This window comes from Esox lucius, chromosome 17 (assembly GCF_011004845.1).
Source record: "Esox lucius isolate fEsoLuc1 chromosome 17, fEsoLuc1.pri, whole genome shotgun sequence".
Lineage (NCBI taxonomy): Eukaryota > Metazoa > Chordata > Actinopteri > Esociformes > Esocidae > Esox > Esox lucius.
The window spans coordinates 5,020,887-5,046,955 of NC_047585.1; the positions used below are offsets into that span (position 1 = coordinate 5,020,887).

General features: G+C 38.0%; 1 protein-coding gene across 1 annotated transcript; it reads left to right on the forward strand.

Annotated features, from left to right (window-relative positions):
- The first annotated feature begins 17,003 nt into the window (after positions 1-17,003).
- Positions 17,004-24,267, forward strand: asip1 (agouti signaling protein 1). Its single transcript, XM_010902925.3, has 5 exons — positions 17,004-17,090; positions 17,168-17,320; positions 21,243-21,428; positions 21,696-21,742; positions 23,062-24,267. The coding sequence occupies exons 3-5, from the start codon at positions 21,272-21,274 to the stop codon at positions 23,227-23,229; spliced, it is 372 nt and encodes a 123-aa protein (XP_010901227.1). The 5' UTR covers positions 17,004-17,090; positions 17,168-17,320; positions 21,243-21,271; the 3' UTR covers positions 23,230-24,267.
- The last annotated feature ends 1,802 nt before the right edge of the window (positions 24,268-26,069 follow it).

The window sequence follows — 26,069 nt, forward strand, 5'->3', positions numbered from 1 at the left end:
TAATTGGGGGGGGGGGTGGGGAGTCAAAATTTTTTAAATTTACAATCGTAAGATCAAATATCAGTTTTTTTGCCAGACCACGTAAGTGGAGCCGGCCAAGAAAATCAAATGTCTCTTACTGTGTGTGTGAGTGAGTACCCCTTGTTAAATAGCATAGTGGTTAGAGACACAAACTTCTCTGCGGGTGACCAGTGTTCGATCCGCACCTCCAACAGAACAAAGTATGCATTAGGATTTGTTCAGGATTTTTTAGATTCTGCTCTCACAGTTGAAGTGTACCTATGATAAAAATTACAGACCTCTACATGCTTTGTAAGTAGGAAAACCTGCAAAATCGGCAGTGTATCAATTACTTGTTGTTCCCACTGTATACTCCCTGCTTCAGGTGCACTTTTGAAGTACTTGAATCCCACCCCAGCAAATCCTGGGCCACCTGCAGAAAACTTTACCACAGTACAGCGATGCAGCATCAAACACTCCTGTCCCCTCTACCTCAGCACAGCCCAGCGATGCAGCATCAAACACTCCTGTCCCCACTACCCCAGCACAGCCCAGCGATGCACCATCAAGTGCTCCTGTCCCCTCTATTTCAGCACAGCCCAGCAATGCAGCATCAAGTGCTCCTGTCCCCTTTATCTCAGCACAGTCCAGCAATGCAGCATCAAGTGCTCCTGTCCCCTTTATCTCAGCACAGCCCAGCAATGCAGCATCAAGTGCTCCTGTACCCTCTATCTCAGCAGAGCCCAGCGATGCAGCATCAGGCATCTAGAAAAAGGTAGCACAAATAAACCCTATTGACTGGCCATTTGTTTGAACTGATAAGGTAAGGACAGAGTTTAATCAGAACAGAGGACCATATGAATTAAAAGGCTTCAGGTTTCAGGCTGTAGTACAATGCTAGATGCATGTTGCACTGAGATTTCTTTAATATAGTCCAGTTTTTTGTGCAACACTATTAGAATTTATTTATGTCTGTAATACTGTTTTTGTGGGTTTTTTGTTCTTAAAATAAATTATAATCTCAGACAGAAAGCTATGTAGTTTCTGTGTGAGTGTATGAACACAATGTTCGGTCGGGGAATTGGCTGCGATGCAAGGGGCATCAGCTAAAATCTTGCCTAGGGCACCAAATTTGTCAAGGCTGGCCCTATGTGTATGTGAAAGAGAGGTGCCCAAAGGAGAATGTGTGTGTATGTGAAAGAAAGGAGCCCAAAGGAGGATGTGTTTTGCCTTGAGAAAGGGGTGGGGGGGGTTGTAGCCCACAGCATGTATAAGAGTGAGTGAGTGTTTCAGGGAGAGACGGAATAACCTTGTTGTGGAATTGAAAAAACATGGGGTGAGGGGTGTGGAGGTTGTAGCATATAGTACACCACGTCCACTTCACAACTTCTGAGCCTGGAGTAGAGTCATGAAGAATTGAAAAGACAGCAGAGTAACACTGTGTGGCTGCATCCAGAAAAGACCACACACAAGATCAGCAAGGACTTGACATCAATAATCAGTGTCTTTGATCACATATTTTTGCAGGGAGGACCGCAAGGACATCACGTTACGACCCCTCTGTCCCACTACTGAAGGGATAGCTAGCACCAAGCACTCTCTCTTCATTTCTTCACAGCATTGTAGAACTCGTCTGATTAATTAGATATGGTATAGCTGTACACCATATATAGCCATTTAACTATAAACGTTATGTAGAGCTTACTCTTATTTTTTGATTGAATTGCTTGTTTTGGAAATGCTCTGGATCCTGATATAAAACACAATGAACACATACAGTATCTCACTAAAGTGAGTACACCCCTCACATTTTTGGCAATATTTGATTATATCTATTCAAGTGACAATACTGAAGAAATGACACTTTGCCACAATGAAAAGTAGTGAGTGTACATCTTGTATAACAGTGTAAATTTACTGTCCCCTCAAAATAACACAACACACAGCCATTAATGTCTAAACCGCTGGCAACAAAAGTGTACACCCCTAAGTGAAAATTTCCAAATTGGGCCCAAATTGTCAATATTTTGTGTGGCCACCATTATTTTCCAGCACTGCCTTAACCCTCTTGGGCATGGAGTTCACCAGAGCTTCACAGGTTGCCACTGGAGTCCTCTTCCACTCCTCCATGACAACATCACGGAGCGGGTGGATGTTAGAGACCTTGCGCTCCTCCACCTTCCATTTGAGGATGCCCCACAGATGCTCAATAGGGTTTAGGTCTGGAGACATGCTTGGTCAGTCCATCAGCTTTACCCTCAACTTCTTTAGCAAGGCAGTGGTCATCTTGGAGGTGTGTTTGGGGTTGTTATCATGTTGGAATACTGCCCTGCGGCCCAGTCTCCGAAGGGAGGGGATCATGCTCTGCTTCTGTTTGTCACAGTACATGTTGGCATTCATGGTTCCCTCAATGAACTGTAGCTCCCCAGTGTGGGCAGCACTCATGCAGTCCCAGTCCGTGACACTCCTACCACTATGCTTGACTGTAGGCAAGACACACTTTGTACTTCTCTCCTGGTTGCCGCCAAACATGCTTGACAACATCTGAACCTAATCTTGGTCTTATCAGACCACAGGACATGGTTCCAGTAATCCATGTCCTTAGTCTGCTTGTCTTGCCGACCAATTTGATGCAGTGTGCGGTGTATGGTCTGAAGACTGACAGGCTGATAATCTTAGGTTTCTATTGGTAAACTCTATATTTATGTTCAGGCAAGTTTATTGGATGGTTCTTCAATTTACAGATGGACAATTAACCAAAACTGCGAAAGCAACCAAGGATTTTTAAGGCAAATTAGTGGAAAAGTTTGCAATGGCCGAGTCAATCACCTGATCTCAACCCGATCAAGCATGCCTTTTACTTGCTGAAGACAAAAATTAAGGCAAAAAGATCCATGAACAAACAACAACAGAAGACAGCTGCAGTAAAGGCCTGGCAAAGCATCACAAAGGAGGAAACCCAGCATTTGGTGATGTCCATGCCTTCCAGTCTTCCAAGCAAAGGATTCATGACTTGTATATATAGGTTTTCTATGGTAGAGTTTTAACTTGTATTTGTGGTTGCAGCGATGTACTGTGTTCACAGACAATGGTTTTCGGAAGTGTTTCTGAGCCCATGCAGTGGTTTCCACTTCATAATCCTGTCTGTTTTTAATGCTGTGTGCAAAGATCACGGCCATCTAATATTGTTTTTCAGCCTTGTCCCTTTCATACAGAGATTTCTCCAGATTCTCTGAATCTTTTAATTATATTATTTATCATAAATGATGAGATCGCTAAACCTTTTGTAACTTTACATTGAGAAATGTTATTCTTAAATTGTTGCACTAATTGCTCACACTTTCACAGAGTGGTGAACCCCTCCCAATCCTCACTTCTGACAGACTCATCCTCTCTGGAATGCTCTTTTAATACCCAATCATGTTACTGACCTGTTGCCAAATAACCTAATTAGTTGTGTGATATTCCACCAAGTTTCATTTTGTAGCATTACACGACTTTTCCTGTCTTTTGTTGCCTCTGTCCCAACTTTTTTGAAACATGTTACTGGCATCAAATTGAAAGTGGGCATATATTTTCCAAGAAACAATAAAATGTCTCAGTTTCAACATTTCATATGTTGTCTTTGTACTATTTTATATTGAATATAGGGTTTAAATTATGATGATAGGGTTTAAATGATGATGATTTTTATTTACATTTTACACAGTGTGCCAGCGTTTTGGAAACGGGGTTTGTAGATGCAGTTTGGGGATACCATTGCTTTTAAGCAGATATATTTCACTTATTATTTGGAGAACATAAATATAGAGTTTACAAATAGAAACCTAAGATTATTCACTTTTCAATGGTCCATAAAAGTAAATGTGATTTGCGGTCAAAGTGACTAATTTTGGTGGAGCAAGTCAAAAACATAATACGTAATTTTTATTGTAGTAAGAAAGAGATTATATTACAGTGCCATGAGATCTTGTGTGACATCAGAGAGATCAGGAATCCAGTGTAACGTCTAATCTGAAAGACGCACACTACACAGAGAAATGTCCTAAATCATTGTCCTGGGCATTGAGACCTCATTAGCCCATAATGAAGTGTGCCTCCTACTGGCCCACAAACACCACTTAAATGTATCTGGGACTATAAAAAAGTCCTTGGGAAACAGCACATTTATAAATCCAAATTAAAGGTAGAACTGGTTTGCCCTTGACACCATTATATTGGCGCTGTGTTAATTAGTACAATTCAACTTGAAATTCCACTTTATTTTTGTAATCACAATTTATGAAGCACAATTTATATTTGGAAGCAAATGTTGGCATCCTTTGACCTTAGACTGTTGCCATTCCTGCTCTTGATAGCAATACATTTTTTCTGACCTAGAAAACACTTAGCAGTGGTGGGGATCAATATAATCTAAGATTTATAGAACAACCTTTGTCTTTTTCGATCAACTGAAAGAAAATTGAATTGCCTTGATTGTCTTGTTTTCTAATTTCTATATTTTGTTTTTTGTTATGTATTTCTTTCTTGTTGTTTATTTTCTAATTTTGACAAATGAAGTACCAACTCAGTTCGCAGTTATTTGACTAGTTGTTTTTTGGCTGCTAAACCATTTTTTAAAACAACTACACTTCCAGGAGCATCTGGTCTCTGGTCGCTATTTGCGTAGCTTCAGTGACAATGGAAGGATGCAGATGCTCGCTTGATGCTTATCTGCATGTATCTACTACACAAAACTGAAGCGCATCAGCATACAGACATTGACAGGTTTGTACCTCTTTTTGAAGTATTAAAAGATTGCCAACTTTCATTTGCTACAGTGATTGATGTACGCAGACCAGTTAACAAGTTTGAATCATTAGCACACTGTGTCTTTGAAGCATCAATAAAGTGAAAGAACCAATGAGTTAAGAATGCAAGCATATTGAGTCTTACAATTGAGAGGGAAGTTTCGCAATTAACTATATCTTGAAATACCTTTCGCCTGAATTTTACCTCTATCTACAAACAACATAATATGGCCCTCACCTACTTCCCTAAAATGAAAACATATGCAACATGTTGCTTGAGAGCTTTGTCAGATTTCTTCTAAGGCAGCAGATATTCACAATCCCTTGAGAGAACACATTTATAACCTCAACTGCTAGTATGCGTTCAGCCAAGTAAATTATCTGGCAAAATGTGGTGATGACCTTAAAAAAACAGATAAAGTTCCATGTGCTTTTTAGGATTTTTTTAAAGCTGTGGGTCGTTACATAGAAAACTGGAACCAGCTTTGCTGATCATCTGAGGATGATCAAAGAGGAGAGGTAGAAGTGTCATGAGGAAATAATTTGACTGAGAATACTTTAGTTTCAAAGATAGCTATGATTGTAGTGAATTGTACTGCCTAGTAGTGAATAATACAGTCGACACTGCCATACTATTAATGATAACAACAATGTTGGGATTTTGTAATAATAGTACCAGTAAAATGGAAGATAAAAAATTGGTTTCATGTATTTGAAATTGGTTGGTTTCTTAAATGTAAATGAATGAAAGTGTTTGGCCTAAATCATATTCCTATAATTGTCCAAGTTGTCAAATTGATTTAAATTAATTAAAAATATCTCCCAGCCCAATTTTGTACTCAGCAGTATCACGTTTTTTGATGTGTTGTAGTACCTTTTTGAAGAAATATACATCATTTTTCAGACTACTTTGAAGGTAAGGAACCATCTCAATTACTGAAAATATACTACAAGAGTTCGTAATAGCTGGATTAATGGTAGATGAAAGGCAGCTCAATTATGAAGAATTGTTTTTGGTTGGTTTAAAATGTTTGTTGAAAATGCTTCAAAATGCTAACAAGTGAAGCCTACTAGGCCTGCATAAATGAACTGAGAAACAACATGAAACCAACACTCTATCCTATATTGACTGTTCAGAAACAAAAGGACACAGAAGAAGCATGGGATTTGTTTTGCTATTGTTTATATTTCTAGTCCAAGTGACTTTAATTCAATCCCATCAAAAAAGGAGAATTATTATGGATTTAATTTTTTGCTGTTTCTATATGTATGCACAAATAATGTCCATTTTTCCAGGCTTAGAATGGAAGGCAATTGTTTTTCTTCTATGTGGACTATTTGCTTTTTCCCAAGAAACAATGTGCTGAAGTGTAAAAAAAAAATCCAGCCTGTTGATAAAGAAAGCAATGGTCTTTGTGTTCAAATAATTGCACAAAAGCCATCCTGAACCCTTTAACTTTCATTTCAACCGGCTGGCAAAACACGTTTTGACAGTAGATTTAGAAGTTGATATGAAAAAGTCTTCACTTAAACTTGATTGATCGTATCCCTCAGCCTTTCTTCATCCATTTATACCATTTATATTTGTATGCTTTTTGGCTGTGACAATTCAGTGACTTTTCCCAATTAGAGGAATGAATGAAAACTCAAAATCAGTCACTAAATATATTGTAAAGAAGAGAGGAATTCATTTGGTGATAAATATTACACAATTCCAGTTAGTAGATTTCAAGAGTTGGAATATGTAAATTCATACTACAAATGTCAAAAGGTTAAAAAGCTATAATAATAAGAAACATGCTCAAACTGGTCAACATGTTTGCACCTTTTGAAAAAAGAAAAAGAAAAAAGAAAACAGCATATATTTCCAATATGTAAAACAAGGTGGATCATTAGTTATTTTGTAGAACCATTTTAAGTTTATAGAAAAAAAACTATTTGCAAAAAATCCACTCATTTTAATATATATATTCCAATATAAATAGAAAATGCTAGGACAAACCATTATTTGTTCAAATTTAACATGTTCTTTTAAAGAGCAGCACTATTGGGAATTCTCTCTCATACAGTCACACACAGTATCTGCGCATGTGCACCCAGTTACAGCAAGGCTGCCACGGGACACAAAACCAAGGCAAACTATCATGGTCCAACGCTCTTCGTTCTTAAGAGAATTGACCCAGTCTGCCATTTTGCTACCTAACTATTCTTTTTTATAAAAGCAATGAAAGCCTATATCATATTGTTTAGATAAATTGGAATTCTACACACATTGTTATTATGCCTGGTATAACCCTCTTTTGACCGTCTGGTATAGGTCTAAGTTTTTTAAAGCAAAAAATATTGTTATTTGGTCTTATTTGAGTTTTGAGTAGAAGGATTTTAAGGTGAGTGTTTTCAAAAAGAGCAAAACAGATTGATATTTGAGAGCTAGGTAAGTACGTCCCTGGAATAAACGTATTAGAAAGGTCTTTCATGTCAATGTTTTTCAGATTTAATGTAAAAACTTTCAGGAACTCAGCTTCATATATTTTTCCCAAGATGGACCACACATAAAGCATGCAGGCAGACACACACACACACACACACACACAGACACACACACACAGACACAACAGAGTAGACAAAAACTAAAAAAACATACACAAACATTAACATTTACAAACATAGGCATGTGTAGATTACACTTAACTAAATGATAATATCATGAAAACCTTGCAAAAAATAGACTGCAATTTAATTGTGTTTAGAAACATTTTGCTGGCTCTGGATTGGATTACAGTCAATTTCTCATTGACCAAATTGGAGTTACTGGCTGTGATGCTCAGATCAAAGTTTGTGATGGTCTGTAAAGAACAGCATTAAGGCATCTGTGCAAAAAATATGCATGTTTACTAGGGCAGTCAAAAGATAAATAAACTATAATGAGTCAAATTGCTGAATGTTCATACTAAAAAACATTACAAGATTGACATTGATTTTCTCTAAAGCAGGGCTGCCCAATTTTGATACAGGAAATCCAAAATTCCTTTCATCCTATCCTTCTAATCACACAACTAAATCAGACCTTGGACACCCTCCTGGTTCGAGATTTGGCAGCCCTTGTTTAATGTAAAAGTTAGCAAAATGTTTGCAGGTTGAACTGAAAGCCCATTTTATTTAAATTCAGTGTCAACTGATTTTTTGCTGTATAGTTGAAGAATTGTTTTAATGTTTTTTGATGTATTTTGAGTATTTTAAAATGATGAAATTAAGTGATATATATATATACAAAAATAAGGTAAAATGTGAAAATAAAATAAATACTGTTCTTCTTGACTGCCTCACCATTTCAATTCAATACCTCCAATATTGACAAGGAGGATAAACCAAAGGAAAAGATCAATGCCTCAATGGTATATTCCCTCATGGCTTGATAACAGCATGAAACAATTTATCATGGCACTCTGCCCTTTTTGTGTTTGGCATCCAACTTTGAGTATTATATTTCTAATTACTATAGTCCAAAGGAAAATGTTCAATACATTATAATTAATAATTTAAATGTATTTTTTCTATTTGAGTTTGTAATAGTAACTAAACTTCTGAGGCATCATTTGTTTAATTGAGCACACTACCTTGATTTTTCTATCATTTTGATATTACCTCATCTATCTCTGTTATCTTTACCACTCTGGTGTTCTGATACCGGTTTGACAGTAGAAATTGTGAAAAGCTAAATTAGTGTGTTTCTCATCAGGTTGTCTTAGTCCTGATGCCAGAATACTTCAGTAACTCCTTTAACCAGGACTTCAGAATAAGCTGTTTCAAATAATTTCCTACTGAATCTTGCGATAGTGGCTGAACAACTCTGTTTCACACATCTTACTTGGCATAGGATCACACATCTTTCTTGGCTTCACATTTTGAGGATGTCAACAACTCGTTTAGAGCTTTCTCTGCATTTTTGCCAATATTGATTATAGAAAAATAGGTACATTATAGCCAATGTCATTCTACGTGAATTCTTTTTTAGGGTATCAGCAAAAATTAACAGTGCAAGACTGTATCTGAACCATGATTTTGATGCCTATACTTTTTAAATGAAATGTTTGGGAAAGTAATGTATGATCACTTAAGTGACATCAAGGATGCCAATGTTCACCCAAAATAGTATTTGCTATGTTTGTTTTCCCATTACGTTCATTAAGTGACTCACACGGTCTCATATAATCAGGCCCAGGCGTCCACATAACCCTATAACCTACAGTTGTAAACGTCAGATCCGGAAACTCCTCCGGCACATATGTCAAACCATGGCGTGGCGATAAATGCCCTGATCCAGTATTCCTAAAGGCTTCTTTCGAATGAAGACAATGGGTTTTCATACCTCCTCAGTGCATAGCCAAGTATTGTCCCAAAAAGGCTGTCCCACTTGGTGGAAGTCTTCTAGACTTTTTTTTCTAAAGATGTGGATCCGCCCCATCTGAATGGATATCTTTAAAATTGCCCGAGCACATGATCTGGCTGATACTTCTCTTACGATTAGCTGGCAAGTGAGGAGCAGCTTTGTAGTCTGCAAGAAAAGTGGGGAGATTAACGTTGATCCTGACAATCAAAAACTACAGAGGGTAAGTCTAATAGCTTGAATGGTTTTTCTGTCTTTGAAGGCTATGGAAGACAATTCAACCTAAAAAAAACTTTACGAAATTGCGTAGTTGCTTTTGATTACTTTTGTAATTAAAATATTTAAGTGGACAAAAATAAGATAAAGGAATTTTTAATGGAACAGCCTAAACTACAGTGGATACTGAAAGCAAAATGAGACAATATCCAAATTTAGAAATCACATTTGAGATGGAAGTAATGGAGCAATTAATGTATCAAGTTAATACTACTCCTTTAAATGGTCAATTTCTTAAATAATGTAATCTCTTCAACGATCTTTAAGTCTAGTCTAAATCTGTCTTGAACACCATAAAAATATTATGTTCAATTTTTTTGTAATTTTTCCTTTCTTGTTTACACACATTAAATGTGTGTAAACAAAATAAGCAGAATAAGCAGAAGACAAGCCTTTAAAAAGTTACCACAAAGCATTCTTTTGTAAACAACATTATATGGTAATTTTTTAATAGAAAACAATATCAGCAATGACAACATTATAATTATATGTTTTCTTGGTGAACTAGAACTAGATCACGGTCAACTCATTATTTCATTTATTATCAAAAAAGTGATTAAGGCCATGAAATGTAAGTTCATCCTTCGATTATTCAAAGATGACATACACATTTCCAACCATTATATCATTTTCCCCATTTGGGCATGTTTTTGGACATTCTAAATTGTCATGGCTTAATGTTATGGTATAAAACAAATATATTTTTTAAACAGCTATGTCATGAGACATAACCTGTATCAGTTTTAATAACACACAAATTATATCAAAATGACAGGTGACTCTGGCTGTGTTTACATCTAATTTGAATATTGGGCAAAGTAATTACGATCAAGACATTAATAGGTGATCTGGTTTGTCAAAATTACTGGATAAGAATTGGGCTGCATGTGTTTGCTCAAATTTACTGGATCAGAATTGGACTCTCTTTGTATATATATCAGCAAAAATAACTTATCTTGAATCCAACCAATACCCTTGGCTCTAGGGCCAAGGCCAAAGAGGAAATATGCTGTAAATACACGTTCCAATGGAATTGACTTGCCCAATGATGTGGTTATGATAGACTACAAGCTTGAGCCAAAAGAGTTCTCTCTCAAAAAACATATTTAAAACAGTGTTGCCCAATATATTTAAGATATTTGGAAAGCCATACCAAGCATACTATCATATTGTAGGAAAGTGTAAAGTGGTTGTTCTGTGTTTCAGGTAGGAAAGAATAAGGGGGTTTATGCTACATGATCCCTATTCATTTAGTAGCCTAGTTTATTATCTCTGATTTCTCAAATAACTTCTCTCATACTAGAATGCAATAAGTCACAATGATTTAATCTGAATGACATTTACTTTGTGTAGTGCTCTTGTTTGCTAAGGGCGGACGTTTCACCACTAATAATTTCAGTGCCCAGACAATGTACCACTGTGAACGCAAAACAAGTATCAAAAGGTCTAATGAAATTAGGTAGCAAGGCTATCATTAGGCCAAAGATGCAGCGGTCAGTCGCCGCCTCTGTCCATCTTCCAAAACGATAGTGTTCTTGTTAACCAACAATACCACTTGCAGACAAAGCTTACATACTATTTTTAAGTTACTGTATAAACGTTGTGTATAACAGTGTGATTTTGGTGTAATTCGCTGTAGTTTTCTTGGCTTTTCATTTCATTTCCATCAAGCATCCGGTTACGCATTTGAACAATTTATTAGAATTGTGTCTTTTGTGCTTGTGCTTATTTCTTATCCACAGCTGCTTTTACTAACACAAACAGTAGAACAAAATCAGGTTTTATTGATTTGCTGATTAGATCACATACTTTTGTATTCAAGTATTGTACCTCCAAGGTAGCATGAAGTAGAAGACTGCTACAGTGGCTACATAATGCTTTAGAAAACCCATTTCTCAGAATTACAGGTCCTGTTATATCCCCTAAAGCTATTGTGAGGTCTGGTCCCTCTAATGATGATTTAAGGTGCAAAAGGTTTGTTTGTTCTTCACAAAGGCATATGGTTTACCAGAAACAGCATATTTTCCCCTCTATTGTTACTACTAAAACAACTACGCATGCAGCAAATATATGATCAATGTTCATCCTGAAATTGTTAAACTCACTATCATTCTTTGATACATATTTAGTGTCATTTTAGTTTGAGTGCAGTTCTATGATTTTCTTTAAATTCTTATATTTTCTTTAAATTATCATTTATCAGTGTGTTTATTTAAAAATAACTGAAAATTATATATGCAAAAAATATGATTAATTTGTTTAGACTTCTTTAGCCCTTATGCTGAGTATGTCAGTGTGGGTGATAGGAAATAAATATTAGGACATTTACACAGCCCAGATTGGCTGATAATGTGGTACTGGAGCATACTCCTTTACCCAGATAAAGTGAAATTTGTTAGATATAATCAGATCACATTATGCATTGGGCATTTAAAAGCAATAAAAAATCCTTGGAAGTTTGGATTAATTCCCTGTTGCCGGTTTGGAAAAGTGTATGGATGAATTCTTAGAGCTAATTAATCATTGACATGTATCTCTAGGTTTTCAAATTCTTTCAGACATTTTATCCAGAGGTTTCTAAGGCTAAGTGTTACACATAAGAGATGTATCTTTCTCATTTATTTGTAGGCTGAAATCTTATTATATGCATATTGTGTCCTATTATATTTATAAATATTTTATACTTGATATCTTTAAATTGTTTTATTATGAAGTTTATATACATATACAATATATGATTATTTTTGGCTCAAGCAGATATGCTTTTATTAGTTGGTTTTTGAGCACAAAATTCTGGTTTCAAGTCCTCCCACACCATCTCAATATGACCGTTAACTAGGTTATTCCAAAACTTTAAATGTATTGCTTTTCAGACATTCTAATGTAGAATTGCTTGTGTGTTTTGAATTATTGTCTTGCTGCTTTACGCAGGTTTGGATTCAGCTCATGGGCAGAAAACACCTACCATTCTCTTTTAAAATGATCTGATTTACAGAAAATTTATGTTTCATTCAATGATGGCAAGTCTAACATGAATAATGTCATGGCTATTTCGCACCACATCAATCCCAAAACATCATGTTCAACCTTTGATATAGGGTGCAACCGTGGAATGCAGTGTTCGGTTTTCGCTAGAAATTATATAAATGTTTTTCAGGACACAGATCCATATTTTTTTTAAATAATACAGTGGTTCCCAATCCTTGCTCCTACCAACCTGCTCAGAGATCCATTAAGTTGCAGTTCAAGTTTTACACAACTATACAATTTCGTTTTTACTCAACAATGCAAAATACTTGTGTAAAAACAACAATAAAAAAAATATATACACCAAACAGCCATAACATTATGACCACTGAGAAGTGAAGTGAATAACACTGATAATCTCATTATCATGGCACCTATCAGTGGGTGGGATATATTAGGGCAGCATGTAAAAATTTTGCCCTTACAGTTGAAGTGTTAGAAGCAGGAAAAATTGACAAGTGTAAGGATCTGTGCGAATTTGTCAAGGGACAAATTGTGATGGTTAGATGACTGGGTCAGAGCATCTCCAAAACTGCAGCCCTTTTGGGGTGTTCCCGGTCTGCAGTGGTCAGTAGCTATCAAGTGGTCCAAGGAAGGAAAAGGGGTGAACCAGCGACAGGGTCATGGGCGGCCAAGGCTCATTGATGCATGTGAGGAGTGAAGGCTGGCCCGTGTGGTTTGATCCAATAGACAAGCTATTGTAGCTCAAATTGCTGAAAAAGTTAATGCAGGTACTGATAGAAAGGTGTCAGAACACACAATGTATCCCAGTTTGTATGGGGCTGCGTAGCCCTGCTGAAAGCGCCTATAATGGGCACGTGAGCATCAGAAATGGACGACGGAGCAATGGAAGAATATGGCCTGATCTGATGAATCACATTTCCTTTTACATCACGTGGATGGCCGGGTGCGTGTGCGTCATTTACCTGGAGAACACATGGCACCAGGATGCACTATGGGAAGAAGGCAAGCCGGTGGAGGCAGCGTGATGCTTTGGGCAATGTTCTGCTGGGAAACCTTGGGTCCTGCCATTCATGTGAATGTTACTTTAACACGTACCACCTACCATGTGCACCCTTTAATGGCAACGGTATTCCATGATGGCATCGGCCTCTTTCAGCAGGATAATGCGCCCTGCCACAAAGCAATAATTATTCAGGAATGGTTTGTGGAACACAACAATGAGTTCAAGGTGTCGATTTGGCCTCCAAATTCCCCAGATCTCAATCCAATTGAGCATCTGTGGGATGTGCTGGACAAACAGGTCTGAGGCCCCAACTCGCAACTTACAGGACTTAAAGGATCTACTGCTAACATCTTGGTGCCAGATACCACAGCACACCTTCAGAGGTCTAGTGGAGTCCATCCCTCGACAGGTCAGGGCTGTTTTGGAGGCAAAAGGGGGGCCTACACAGTCAGGTGGTTATAATGTTATGGCTGATCGGTATATATACACACATTATTGACAAAAGTATGTGGACAACCCTATTAACTATTGAGTTCAGGTGTTTCAACCACACCCATTGCTCACAGGTGCATAAAATTCAGCATGTAGCCATTAATTCTAGATAAACAATGGCAGTACAATGAGTAAAACTGAAGATCTCAGTGACTTTTAATGTTGTACTGTCATAGGATGCCACCTTTGCTACAAAAAATGTCTGACCTACTAGATCTGCCTTGGTCAACAACAACGCCATTGACTAGGTCATTCCAAAACTTTAAATGTATTGCTTTTCAGACATTCTGATATAGAATTTTTGAATTGTTGTCTTGCTGCATGACGCAGGTGAGCTTCAGATTCAGCTCATGGGCGGATTGCCTAGCATTCTGCCTAGCATTCTTTTTTAACATGATCTGATATGAAGAAAATGTATGGTTCTTTCAATACTGGCAAGTCTTACATATATAATGTCTAGGTTATTTTGGGCCAATCAATCCCAAAACATCATGTTACCACCACATTCAACCTGAGATATAGGGTGCAACTGTGGAATGCAGTGTTTTGTTTTCACTAGAAATAACCTAAAAGGAACAAATATGTTTCAAGTCCATATTTTCTTCCTGGGGCTATAATACAGTGATTCCCAATACAGCCCCCTTGCTGCTACCGGTTCATGTTACAGTTCAAGTTTAAATTAGTTATATGCTTAGAGTTAAATTCTTACTTGCAGAATTCTACTCAACAATGCAAAATAATTGTGTAAAAACAACAACAAAAAAGATATATATACACACTACATGGCCAAAAGTATGTGGCAAACCCTACTAATTATTAAGTTCAGGTCATCATCATCATCATCATCTTCCGTTTATCCGGGGCCGGGTCACGGGGGCAGCAGTCTAAGCAGAGATGCCCAGACTTCCCTCTCCCCAGACACTTCCTCTAGCTCTTCCGGGGGGACACCAAGGCGTTCCCAGGCCAGCCGGGAGACATAGTCCCTCCAGCGTGTCCTAGGTCTTCCCCGGGGTCTCCTCCCGGTGGGACGGGCCCGGAACACCTTCCCAGGAAGGCGTTCTGGAGGCATCCGAAACAGATGCCCAAGCCACCTCAGCTGACCCCTCTCGATGTGGAGGAGCAGCGGCTCTACTCTGAGCTCCTCCCGGGTGACCGAGCTTCTCACCCTATCTCTAAGGGATCGCCCAGCCACCCTGCGGAGAAAGCTCATTTCGGCCGCCTGTATCCGGGATCTTGTCCTTTCGGTCATGACCCAAAGCTCATGACCATAGGTGAGAGTAGGAACGTAGATTGACCGGTAAATTGAGAGCTTTGCCTTGCGGCTCAGCTCTTTCTTCACCACGACAGGCCGATACATCGACCGCATTACTGCAGAAGCTGCACCGATCCGTCTGTCAATCTCCCGTTCCATCCTTCCCTCACTCGTGAACAAGACACCTAGATACTTAAACTCCTCCACTTGAGGCAGGCACTCTCCACCAACCTGAAGTGGGCAAGCCACCCTTCTCCGATTGAGGACCATGGCCTCGGATTAAGTTCAGGTGTTACAGCCAAACCCTTTGCTCACAGGTGCATCAAATCCAGCACATAGCCATTCATTCTCTATAGACAAACATTGGCAGTACAATGAGTCATACTGAAGATCTCAGTGACTTTAAATTTAGCACTATCATAGGATACCACCTTTGCCACAAGAACTTTCTGCCCTACTAAATCCCTGGTCAACTGTAAGTGCTATAATTGGTAAGTGGAAGCGTCATGGAGCAAGAAAAGCTCAGCCATGAAGTGCTAGACCATGCAAACTCACAGAACAGGGCCAGTGAGCGCTGAAGCACATAGGAAGCAACATCAAAACAAGAACTCTGTGTCAGAAGCATCACAAAATTTACTCTGCACTCTGGAGCAGTGGAAATGTGTTCTCTGGAGTGATGAATCTCGCTTCACTATCTGGTAGTCTGATCTGGGTGTGGTGGATGCCAGGAGAAGGCCTTTTCCTATTCCAACATGATTGTGGCCCTGTGCACAAAGCAGGGTCCATAAAGACATGGTTCGATGATGTTGGTGTGTAGACACTCGAGTGGCCTGCAGAGAGCCCTGATCTCAACCCCATTGAACACCTTCGGGGTGAAGTGGAACGACGATTATGAGCCAGGCCTTCTCGTCCAACATCATTGCCTGACCCAATAAATGCTCTTTTGGCTGAATGGGCACAAAAATGACGCTACAAAATCTTGTGGCAAGCCTTCCCAGAAGAGTGGTGGCTGTTATAACTGCAAAGGGGTGGCCAACTCCATATTAATGGCCATGATTTTGGAATGGGATGTCCAAAAAGCTAATTTAGGTGTGATGGTCGGGCGTCCACATACTTTTGGCCATATTGTGTATGTAGTAGAACCAATGACGTAATCATGGTAGTAAATATAAAAAAGCTGCAAAAAATGTAATTGGCAACAAGTAATACTATGTGTTGTACATAATTATTACACCTATTATACGTTTCGGTTTAATTCGGTGGTGAAACCTTCACATCCATGTCACAAGCTGTTGTTTGCCCTACCATCAGGCAGACTGTACAGGTTTTGTTCCCACACCAGCAGGCTCAGGAACATTTTCTTTCTAGCTACTGTAACCCTGCTGAACTTCAGATGCACACATTACTTGCACCTTCAGTTTGCATGTTTTAGAATTGCCATTTGGACTTGCATTTGCCATCTTTGCAAATTTCTCACCTATAACATTGATTGTTCTCAATTGTTTCACTTGTACATTTTCTGCACTTTTCTATTTGTACTTCTGGTTAGATGCTAACTGCATTTCATTGTACTGTACTTGTATAATTAAAAAAATGTAATCTAATAATTTGGGTGGATTATTGCTTTGGTGAGTGCCCATTCATGTTGGTGGGGATTGTGGCCTGAGCCTTTTAGTATGAGACCCGATGCCCCAGTACAGTTCCCGTCCGGCAAACAGCAGGAACAATGATGGCCAGAGTGAGAGACGTCCTATGAAAAACTGCATGTTTTTAAACTTTTTCACCATTGTTTCAGATAAATGTCCTAGGTGGGTTGGAGCAGTGAGGAACCAATCCTCCCAGCCTGTCTACCCATCAGAAAATCCAATCTCTAGTTGTACAGGGTGGAGTCCACACCCAGTGAGTCTTTTTGATGAGTTGAATGCTGAACTGTAGGTAATGAACAGCATTCTAACATAGATGTTCCTCTTCTCCAGGTGTGTTAAAGCTGTGGGAATAGTGATTGAGATGGCATCCTCCATGGATCTGTTGTGGTGGTAGGCAAATTGGAGTGGGTCCAGTGATCCTGGAAAACTGCCTTTGTTAAGGGCCATGACAAACCTCTCTCAAAGCACTTCATGATGATAGGGGTGAGTGTGATAGTCATTAAGACATGTTACCTTGGTGTTCTTGGGCACTGGAATTATGGTTGTCTCATTCAAGCAATTGGTAACTACAGCCTGGGACAACAACAGGTTTAAGATGTCTGTAAAGATGGTTTGCACACTCAAAGGATCTGTCTGAGGAACTTTCAGCCATCAGGAAAGAGAATACATGGTGGCTGGAGCAGCAAGAGCTAGATGGCTCAGTGTTTTAAGCCTCAGATGGAGCATAGAATGTTTTTTTTTGCCTAGAAGGGACTCATCAGTAGGGAACATGCAACTACACTGCTAAAAAAATTTTGGGAACACAATCATCACAGTATAACACCAAGTCAAGTACAATTCGGGGAGGTCAATCTGTCCAGTTAGGAAGCACAAGCGATTATGAATCAATATCACCTGTTTTGGTGCAAATGAAAGTAACAACAGGTGCAGTTGAGAGGCAAAAGAAAGACAACCCCCAAAAGGGAATGGTTTTGCAGGTGGTGGCCACAGACAACTGCTCTCTCCTTATCATTCCTGACTGATTCAGTGAATAGGTGACCCTGCGATGTTGGCCTTTTTCCCAGTCTTCCTCTGTCCAATGTTTGTGTTCTTTTGCTGAACTTAATCTTTTTATTGGCCAGTCTGAGATATGGCTTTTTCTTTGCTACTCGGCCTAGAAGTCCAGCATCCTGGAGTCACCTCTTCACTATTAACATTGAGACTGGTGTTTTGTGGATACTATTTAATGAAGCTGCCAGTTGAGGACCTGTGGTGTCTGTTTCTCAAACTAGACAAAGAGCTAGTTTGTGCTGTTCTGTGAAGGGAGCAGTTCACAACACTATACGAGATCTTCAGATTCTTGTCAATTTCTCACATGGAATATCCTTCACTTCTCAGAACAAAAAATAGACTGGCAAGTTTCAGAAGAAAGTTCTTAGTTTCTGGCCATTTTGAGCCTGCAATCGAACCCACAATTGCTGATGCTTCAGATACGCAACTAGTCTAAAGAAGGCGAGTTTTATTGCTTCTTTAATCAATAAAACAGTTTTCAGCTGTGCTAACACAATTGCAAAAGAGTTTTATAATAATCACATTTTATATTAACATGATTAACTTAGATTAGCAAACCAGTATTGCTGACAATGGGCCTCTGTGCACCAATGTACAGCTAGGTCTGGAAATATTTGGACACTGACACAATTGTTATAATTTTGTCTCTGTACGACACCACAATGGATTTGAAATGAAACAACCAAGATGCAATTTAAGTGCTGACTTTCAGCTTTAATTCAAGGGGTTGAACGGAAATATCTTATGAAATGTTTAGGAAATGCAACCATTTTCAAACACAGTCCATTTATTTCAGGAGCTCAAATGTAATTAACAGAATCGTAAATAAATACTACTTTGTCAAGAATCCTTTGCAAGCAATGACTGCTTGAAGTCTGGAACGCATGGACATCACCAAACGCTGGGTTTCTCCTTTGTGATGCTTTGCCAGACCTTGACTGCAGCTGTCTTCAGTTGTTGTTCATGAGTCGTTCTGCCTTAAATTTTGTCTTCACCAAGTAAAATGCATGCTCGATCAGGTTAAGATCAGGTAATTGACTTGGCCATTGCAGATTATTACACTTCTTTGCTTTAAAACTGTTTTGCAGTATGTTCTGGGTCATTGTCCATCTGAAGCGCTGTCCAATCAACTAAAGTGAAGCGCTGTCCAATCAACTTCGCTGAATTTGGCTCAATCTGAGCAGACAATATATCCCTACACACTTCAGAATTCATTCAGCTGTTTCTGTCTTCTGTCAAATCATCAGTAAACACTAGTGACCCAGTGCCATGCATGCCCATGCCATCCAACTGCCCCCACCATGTTTTCCAGATTATGTGGTATGCTTCAAGATCATGAGCCGTTCCAAGCCTTCTGTATACTTTTTTCTTCTGATTATTTTTGTACAGATTGATCTTACTTTCATCTGTCCAAAGAATACTGTTCTAGTACTGGGCTGGGTTTTTTAGATGTTTCTTGGCAAAATCTAACCTGGCTTTTCTATTCTTGAAACTTATGAATGGTTTGCACCTTGTGTTATGTTTTTCTCAGAATGTACCAAACTGTTAATTTGTCCATTCCTAATGTTCTTGTTATCTCTCTGATGGATTTTTGTTTGTAGCCTAAGGATGGCTTGCTCCTTTGATCACATGTTGTAGGTTCACAACAGCTTCCAAATGTAAATGCCATACCTGGAATCAACTCCAGACCTTTAACCTGCTTAATTGATGAAGAAATAATCAAGGAATATCCCACACCTGTCTATGAAACAGCATTTGGGTAAATTGTCCAATTACTTTTGGTCCCTTAAAAAAAATGGCTACATAATAAAGAGCTGTAATTCCTAAACCGTTCTTGCAATTTGGATGTGAATACCCTAAAATTAAAGCTGATATTAATTTTTTAACTGTAACTTAAATATATTTCAATTAACACTTAGCACCTTCAATGGTTTACCAAAACTATCTTTAAAAAAAACCATTTTGGTAACAGGACTGAATGTATAAATTGGATATGGTCTCAATAATAATAATACAAATTATTTCTGAACGATTCTAATGATTGTATTTTGTAATGAAGTGTAGTGTTAGAGAGTGGGGACTGGCTACAATCCTGTTTTTCAGTGTTCTAGGAAGTTTTTATTAAGGTTTTACATGACGTATCATCAAATGACAATTAGGACAAAGAGCACTTGATAATGTAATGTATGGAAGAGATACTTTTCATGCATATTAATGCAAGTAACAGCCTGGAGACAGAAAAGGCTCCACTTCGGCGGAATGGCCCGTATATTGAATGCAACAGTGCAGGCTTCCAGAAAAATCTGTGTTTCTCTGTTCATTCAAGGTTTTTTGGTTGGGATATAACCACTTTAGTTTTCTGGGAACACTGTCATCCACATATTTCCATATTAAGCTAGTGACTGCTACTGCATATTTCTCATGTATAATTTTGTGTTTCTGCACATGTTTCAGTATATTCCTGAAGCAGACTTGTAGCATAGAGTCTGGTTCCTATGTCCACCATTTGACTGTCTTTTTGTGTGTGGCGCTTGCTTTAATTGCGTCTTGTAGGCTGGGAGGATGAACAAAGAGATGTGATCCGATTGGCCAGATGTCAGGGCAGGAGATGGCTTTTGGCATGTTTTATGTATGAATATACAAGGGTCTCGTGTAGCTTGAGAGCATGGCAATCTTGTAACGCCAGGGTTCTGGGTTTGATTCTGATCGTCTGCTAAAGGACTGAATTGTGAACTGTAGTGATTCAATTTATTTTACTGGTGGTTGGGACAGAATATATGTTGTTTTTTTCAGATTAGCTTGATTAAAATCTCAAAGATAGTTGCATCCAAGTGTGAGGAGAATAATTAATACATTTAAAAAATGTTATGCAGCTTGCTGATTGCTCCCTTGACATTATGTTGTAAAGGAATTTAAACAGCCACAAAGTAAACACAACTTAATTATCTCTGCATTTGGACTGAATGATAATTAAAACCAAAAAAGTAAAAAGAAACAAATCAAACTTAAGTGAAAGTATTAAAGACGATCTCCTTATTAGCCTCACCATTTTGATTTGTCATGTGTTGCTGATGAAACTTAAACAGTGAATTCCAGGGTGAGGTAATTAATAATCCTTACAAACGTACGACTTGATGCAATTCATCTTCCACTTTTAAATAATAAAACAAGAATAAAATGACAAGATATTAACTTATCTCTCGTCATTTCAGAAGAAATACATGTAAGCATCAATTTGAGAGTGGAAGGCCAGGTAGAGGGGACAGCGTTTGGGATTTAGTGATAGTCTTCCATACTTTTTTTCACAAGCACTAATAGTGTTTCATATATTCTCTGTCCTTACTACTGTCCTCAGGCCCTCCTTGCTGACAGAAAACCAAAGAGATGAATTCCATTTTTCTTCTGAGCTGCCTAAGCTCCACCTGGTTTCTCATGGTGTACTCACACATGGTAATGGAGGACAAACTATCCACCAATAATTCATCTTCCTCAGGTCTACAGGAAGGGAGTGTGTCAGATCCGCCACCCATCGTCATTGTAGGTCAGTTAATTAATAAGTTTGGCACATAATTATACATAGAATAATGACAACTGGGCTTCTAAATGTTTTCTAGAGAACTATCACTGCATTCCCTGATATGTGCTACTATTTGGTGCCATTTATTGTTGTTATTGCTGGAAACATTACTGTAAACTGCAGATATTTCTACCACTATGTTTAGGTATTCCATGGTTTACTAAAGAAAATGGCAGTATAGCCCAATTAATCTTTATATATTGCTATATGTAAAGTACATTTATTTTTCAGAGTTATCAAAAAGTGCAAAGAAGAAAAAAAACAAGAAACCAAGAAAGGTAAACTATGCTGTGAAAATTATTGCCCAAAGCTAGTGTAAATAACTAAAAAATACACATTATAACAGTGGAAAAAGGCTTAGTTACTAAATATGCAAACACGTTAGAAGTATCAGTGAAATTATAACACTTCACATTTCTGGTCCATGAAATAATATATAATTAAGTAATGTATTTACAAAACAATGTACAAAATTAATATACTGGCTGGCATGCTGTCTGATTTAGTTATATTGAAAGGATAGTTTGAAATTCACCTGAGGTTATGTCTGAAGGCCCATGGTGTCACCTTTCACAGTAAGCAGTTTTATTACATCTGTCACAGCCTGGAGCATCATAAGCTTGTCCAAGTTCATGAGGTTGCAATACAATTCTGATTTTCAACTGGGCTGATCATTTGTAGGTTTACCGTTCGGCTTTGCCGACAAATGGAATCAACCTATCAATCTTTTTTCTGCACCAGGGGATAAAGTGTTTTATCTCAGATAAAAGAGAGCTGCAAATCTAAAAAGGGAAATAAAAGGCATCGTGTTACACAAAAATTGCAGTGAGGCTAGTAAGTTAATTTGTAATGTAGTGAGGCATTACATATGTTTTTACAACAACAAGAAAGTAAGTGCTTGCGTCTCCATGTGTTTACTTGGGTAATGGATCATGATTTCCTGGTGAGAAATATTGATAACATACACCTATGCCATGTTTTCAAATCTAATTTGATACTTAAACAATGCACCTTATGGCAATATTCCACAATTTGCACAATTCTGAATTACTATTGCAATGTGTAAAACTTTTGCTAGATCAGTTTGCATGGATCCATTTCATTAATTTGGACAAAGCTAATGTAGCAATCTCCAAGCTTATATGGAAGTAAAGAACATATTTTTGTGAAATATGAACCCATGGGCATTCTGACAAAACCCCAAGTAAGGGGAATTTACACAAGCATGATTTTAGGTCAGACTATCCCTTCACGATGACTATACTAACTGTAGTAACCAGCAAATTGACTAAAATCTCACAGTCAGATATTTTGCACCGGCACTCTAGTGAATAAGTGAACATTGTTTGAAATAACATGAACTTGATTAACATACAAGCTATCTAAATGCTGGCTGAGTCACTGCAGAACACTATTGTGAAGTGGCAGCTTTTCTCCATTAACTAAGGAGGACCCTATTACAAAGGGCACATGATTAAAGCTGTGCTAAAGTATTACAACATATTCTAAATTCATTAAATATAGAATTAGTTATTCTTAATTGATGTACCTGTGTAAGTCCAAGCAACGCTAAACTATCATTAACCTTCCTTTGCAGAACAAATTCAGTGTAAAAAGCACACGTCCAACTCCTCCCCCCAACTGCGTGCCTTTGTGGGGTAGCTGCAAACCCCCTAATAATGGATGCTGTGAGTACTGTGCCTTCTGCTACTGCCGTCTCTTCAAGACCGTGTGCTATTGTCGAATGGGAAACCCTCGGTGTTGAAGACATGAAAGAGAATGTCTTTATTTCCTCATCTTGTTGTTGCAGAAATGACAACTTGTTCTGTATTCAAGGTTTAAAAAGCCTTCTAAAGATTGTAATTTCCACTTCAGATGTTGAATATCAGACAGGAATGCATCTACCCCTAAACATCTTTTTCCATTCATTATAATCCACATGACAATTCACATTTCCTCTCTCTGAAGGATTATTGTTCTGCTGTAGCAAACTGGTTTGTATTAAAATACAAAATATGTATTCATGAAGAGAGAACATATTGAAGGATATCATACTGTCTTGTTTGACTCACTGCTGATGATAATGTTAAAAACTAGTCAAGGTTAAACACCACAGCTTCTCTTGACTATCATTCATCAAGTTTACAAATACTTTGGATAAACATTTCTCTCCAAAAAGGTGAATAGGCCAAAAGCTTAGCAATTTTCTGAGACCAGAGGTATATTTCTGTTGTCTATTCATTGGTTTTTCTGAAGCATTTCTCATTGGTCAACCTAGCACAATTAGCCACAATGCTGAAGACGATCAGCTGAATTCTCAATTTTCCAGTAACAGATTGTCAGCTAATGTTGCATGTGATCTAAGAATATTTCCACAAGTATTCTCTAATAGTCAAAGCAACTACAAATAGGTATGGGCAATTATTGCCTATTCGGTCGGTAGGTTTTCATCCTATTTCTGACAGGTTGTCATTTAAAAAAAATCTGCATAAAGAAAATATGCTAGTTTGTAGATGAAAAGTGGTGATGTGATGTTATGAAAATAACTTATTTGCTTACGATTTCATGTACTAAATAAATACAAAAAAGGCATTGCATTTTTTCTACTTATAGTTTTGTCACAGAAACAGCTATGTTTAATAGAAAGTGACAAATCATATCTCACCTTCAATAACAACTTGCAGACATGGCAATGCCTTTTTTGGCTACCTTAGACAATATGATTAGATAATGATGAATAATTAGGTGTAGGAATATTTGTATTGTTAAAGGTGCACACCAGTCATGTAATCACCCCATTGAAATTGTCAAGCTTTTCCATAAACATACATACACTGTTCTCAAAAAATTATTTCAACATGTCTCTGTTTCAGTAGGAAAGTAACATGAACCTCATCTTGGTGCCCTTTCAACTCTCTGAAAATTCATGACAAAAGTATTTATTATGTAGCTTTTCATTAAAAGCATGATTAACCTTTCATAGTGGACCACAAAACATAGTCCTAATCAATCGTGTGACTAGATATGTTTGATTTTCAATCAATATTTTGTGTTAACAATGGTGAAAATAGACCAGGTGACAGAGATGTACAGTAACACATAAATAGCTTCCTTTGGTGGCATTCCCCTACTCAGGAATTGCATGTCCATGACTAATGGCTGAGTGCCACATATTTACTTACAGATTCCTGTAACTCTTCGGACTGAGACCCCAAATGAGGAATGAAGGAACAGAAAGGTGTGCTACGGAAGGAGGAACAAACTTATCACAAAGTTGTTAAGATTGCTGTTTCAATGGAAACAGTCACAGGAGAAGGCCAGCAGCTCAGTGGATCACTAAAAGTGAATGCAGTAACCCTCTCCAGTCCAAAGATACAAAAATGCTCTTTGAGAAAGGAGAATTGACACATGTTTAACACCAGAAATTGAGGAACATTTATTGGAAATAGAACAGACATGATGCAGCTGTGTCGCTATTCTAATTGGAGACATCTGAAAGTATGCTGTTGCATTTACCCTTGCAACACAGAAACTTGATGTTAAAAACATATACACTGCGTGCCCAATTAATAGGCAAGTGAGTATTCTGATCGTATTATTATTTCTATGCACATTTTTCAACTCCAAACCAAATAAACGTGAATGCTCATTGGATTTAATCATTTTCAGGTGATATGTGTTTGTGTAATGAGGGAGGGTGTGGCAACAGTGAATAACACCTGATATCAAGGTGTGCATAATTATTAGGCAGCTTCACGACCTCAGGTAAAATGAGCCAAAAAAGAGATTTAACTGACACTGAAGTCATAAGTTGTAAAATGCTTTTCAGACAGATGCAACACTCTTGAAATAGTTAAACTATTGAGACCTGACCACCGGACAATCAAAGGTTTTGTTGCGAATAGTAAACTGGTGTGCAAAAAGACACAAATTAACTGCAAAAGACTTGAGAAGAATTAAACATGAAGTGACCAGGAATCCATTATCCTCCATTGCCACCATATTCCAGAACTGCAACTCACCTGGAGTGTCCAGAAGTACAAGGTGTCAAGTGCTCAGAGACATGGCCAAGGTCAAGAAGTCTGAAAGAAGACCACCACTGAATAAGATTCACAAGTTTAAGCATATAGATTGGGCAAAGTAATACCTGAAGACAGATTTTTCAAAGGTTTTATGGACAGATGAAATGGCTGTGACTCTTGATGGACCAGATGGATGGGAATGTGGCTGGATCACTAATGGACACACGGCACCACTTTGAGTCAGGTGCCAGCAAGGTGGAGGAGTGGACCCTTCTGAAACGTACGATTTACAGTCAGGGAAGACAATACACCTCTTTGAACAATATTTGGGAGGCTGTGGTTGTTGCTTCAGCAAAAGTTGATCGTGAACAGATCACGAAACTGACAGACTGCATGGATGGAAGGCTCATGGCAGTTATTGAAAAGAAGGGTCGCTATATCGGTCGCTGAATATTTTTGAAAGGTTTACATATTTTTAATTTTCATTTTGTGTTACTTATTTGTTGCACTTACTCAAAAAATGTAGAATAAACAAGTGAGTTGGAGAAATAATTTTTGTAATTTAGTTGCCTAATAATTCTGC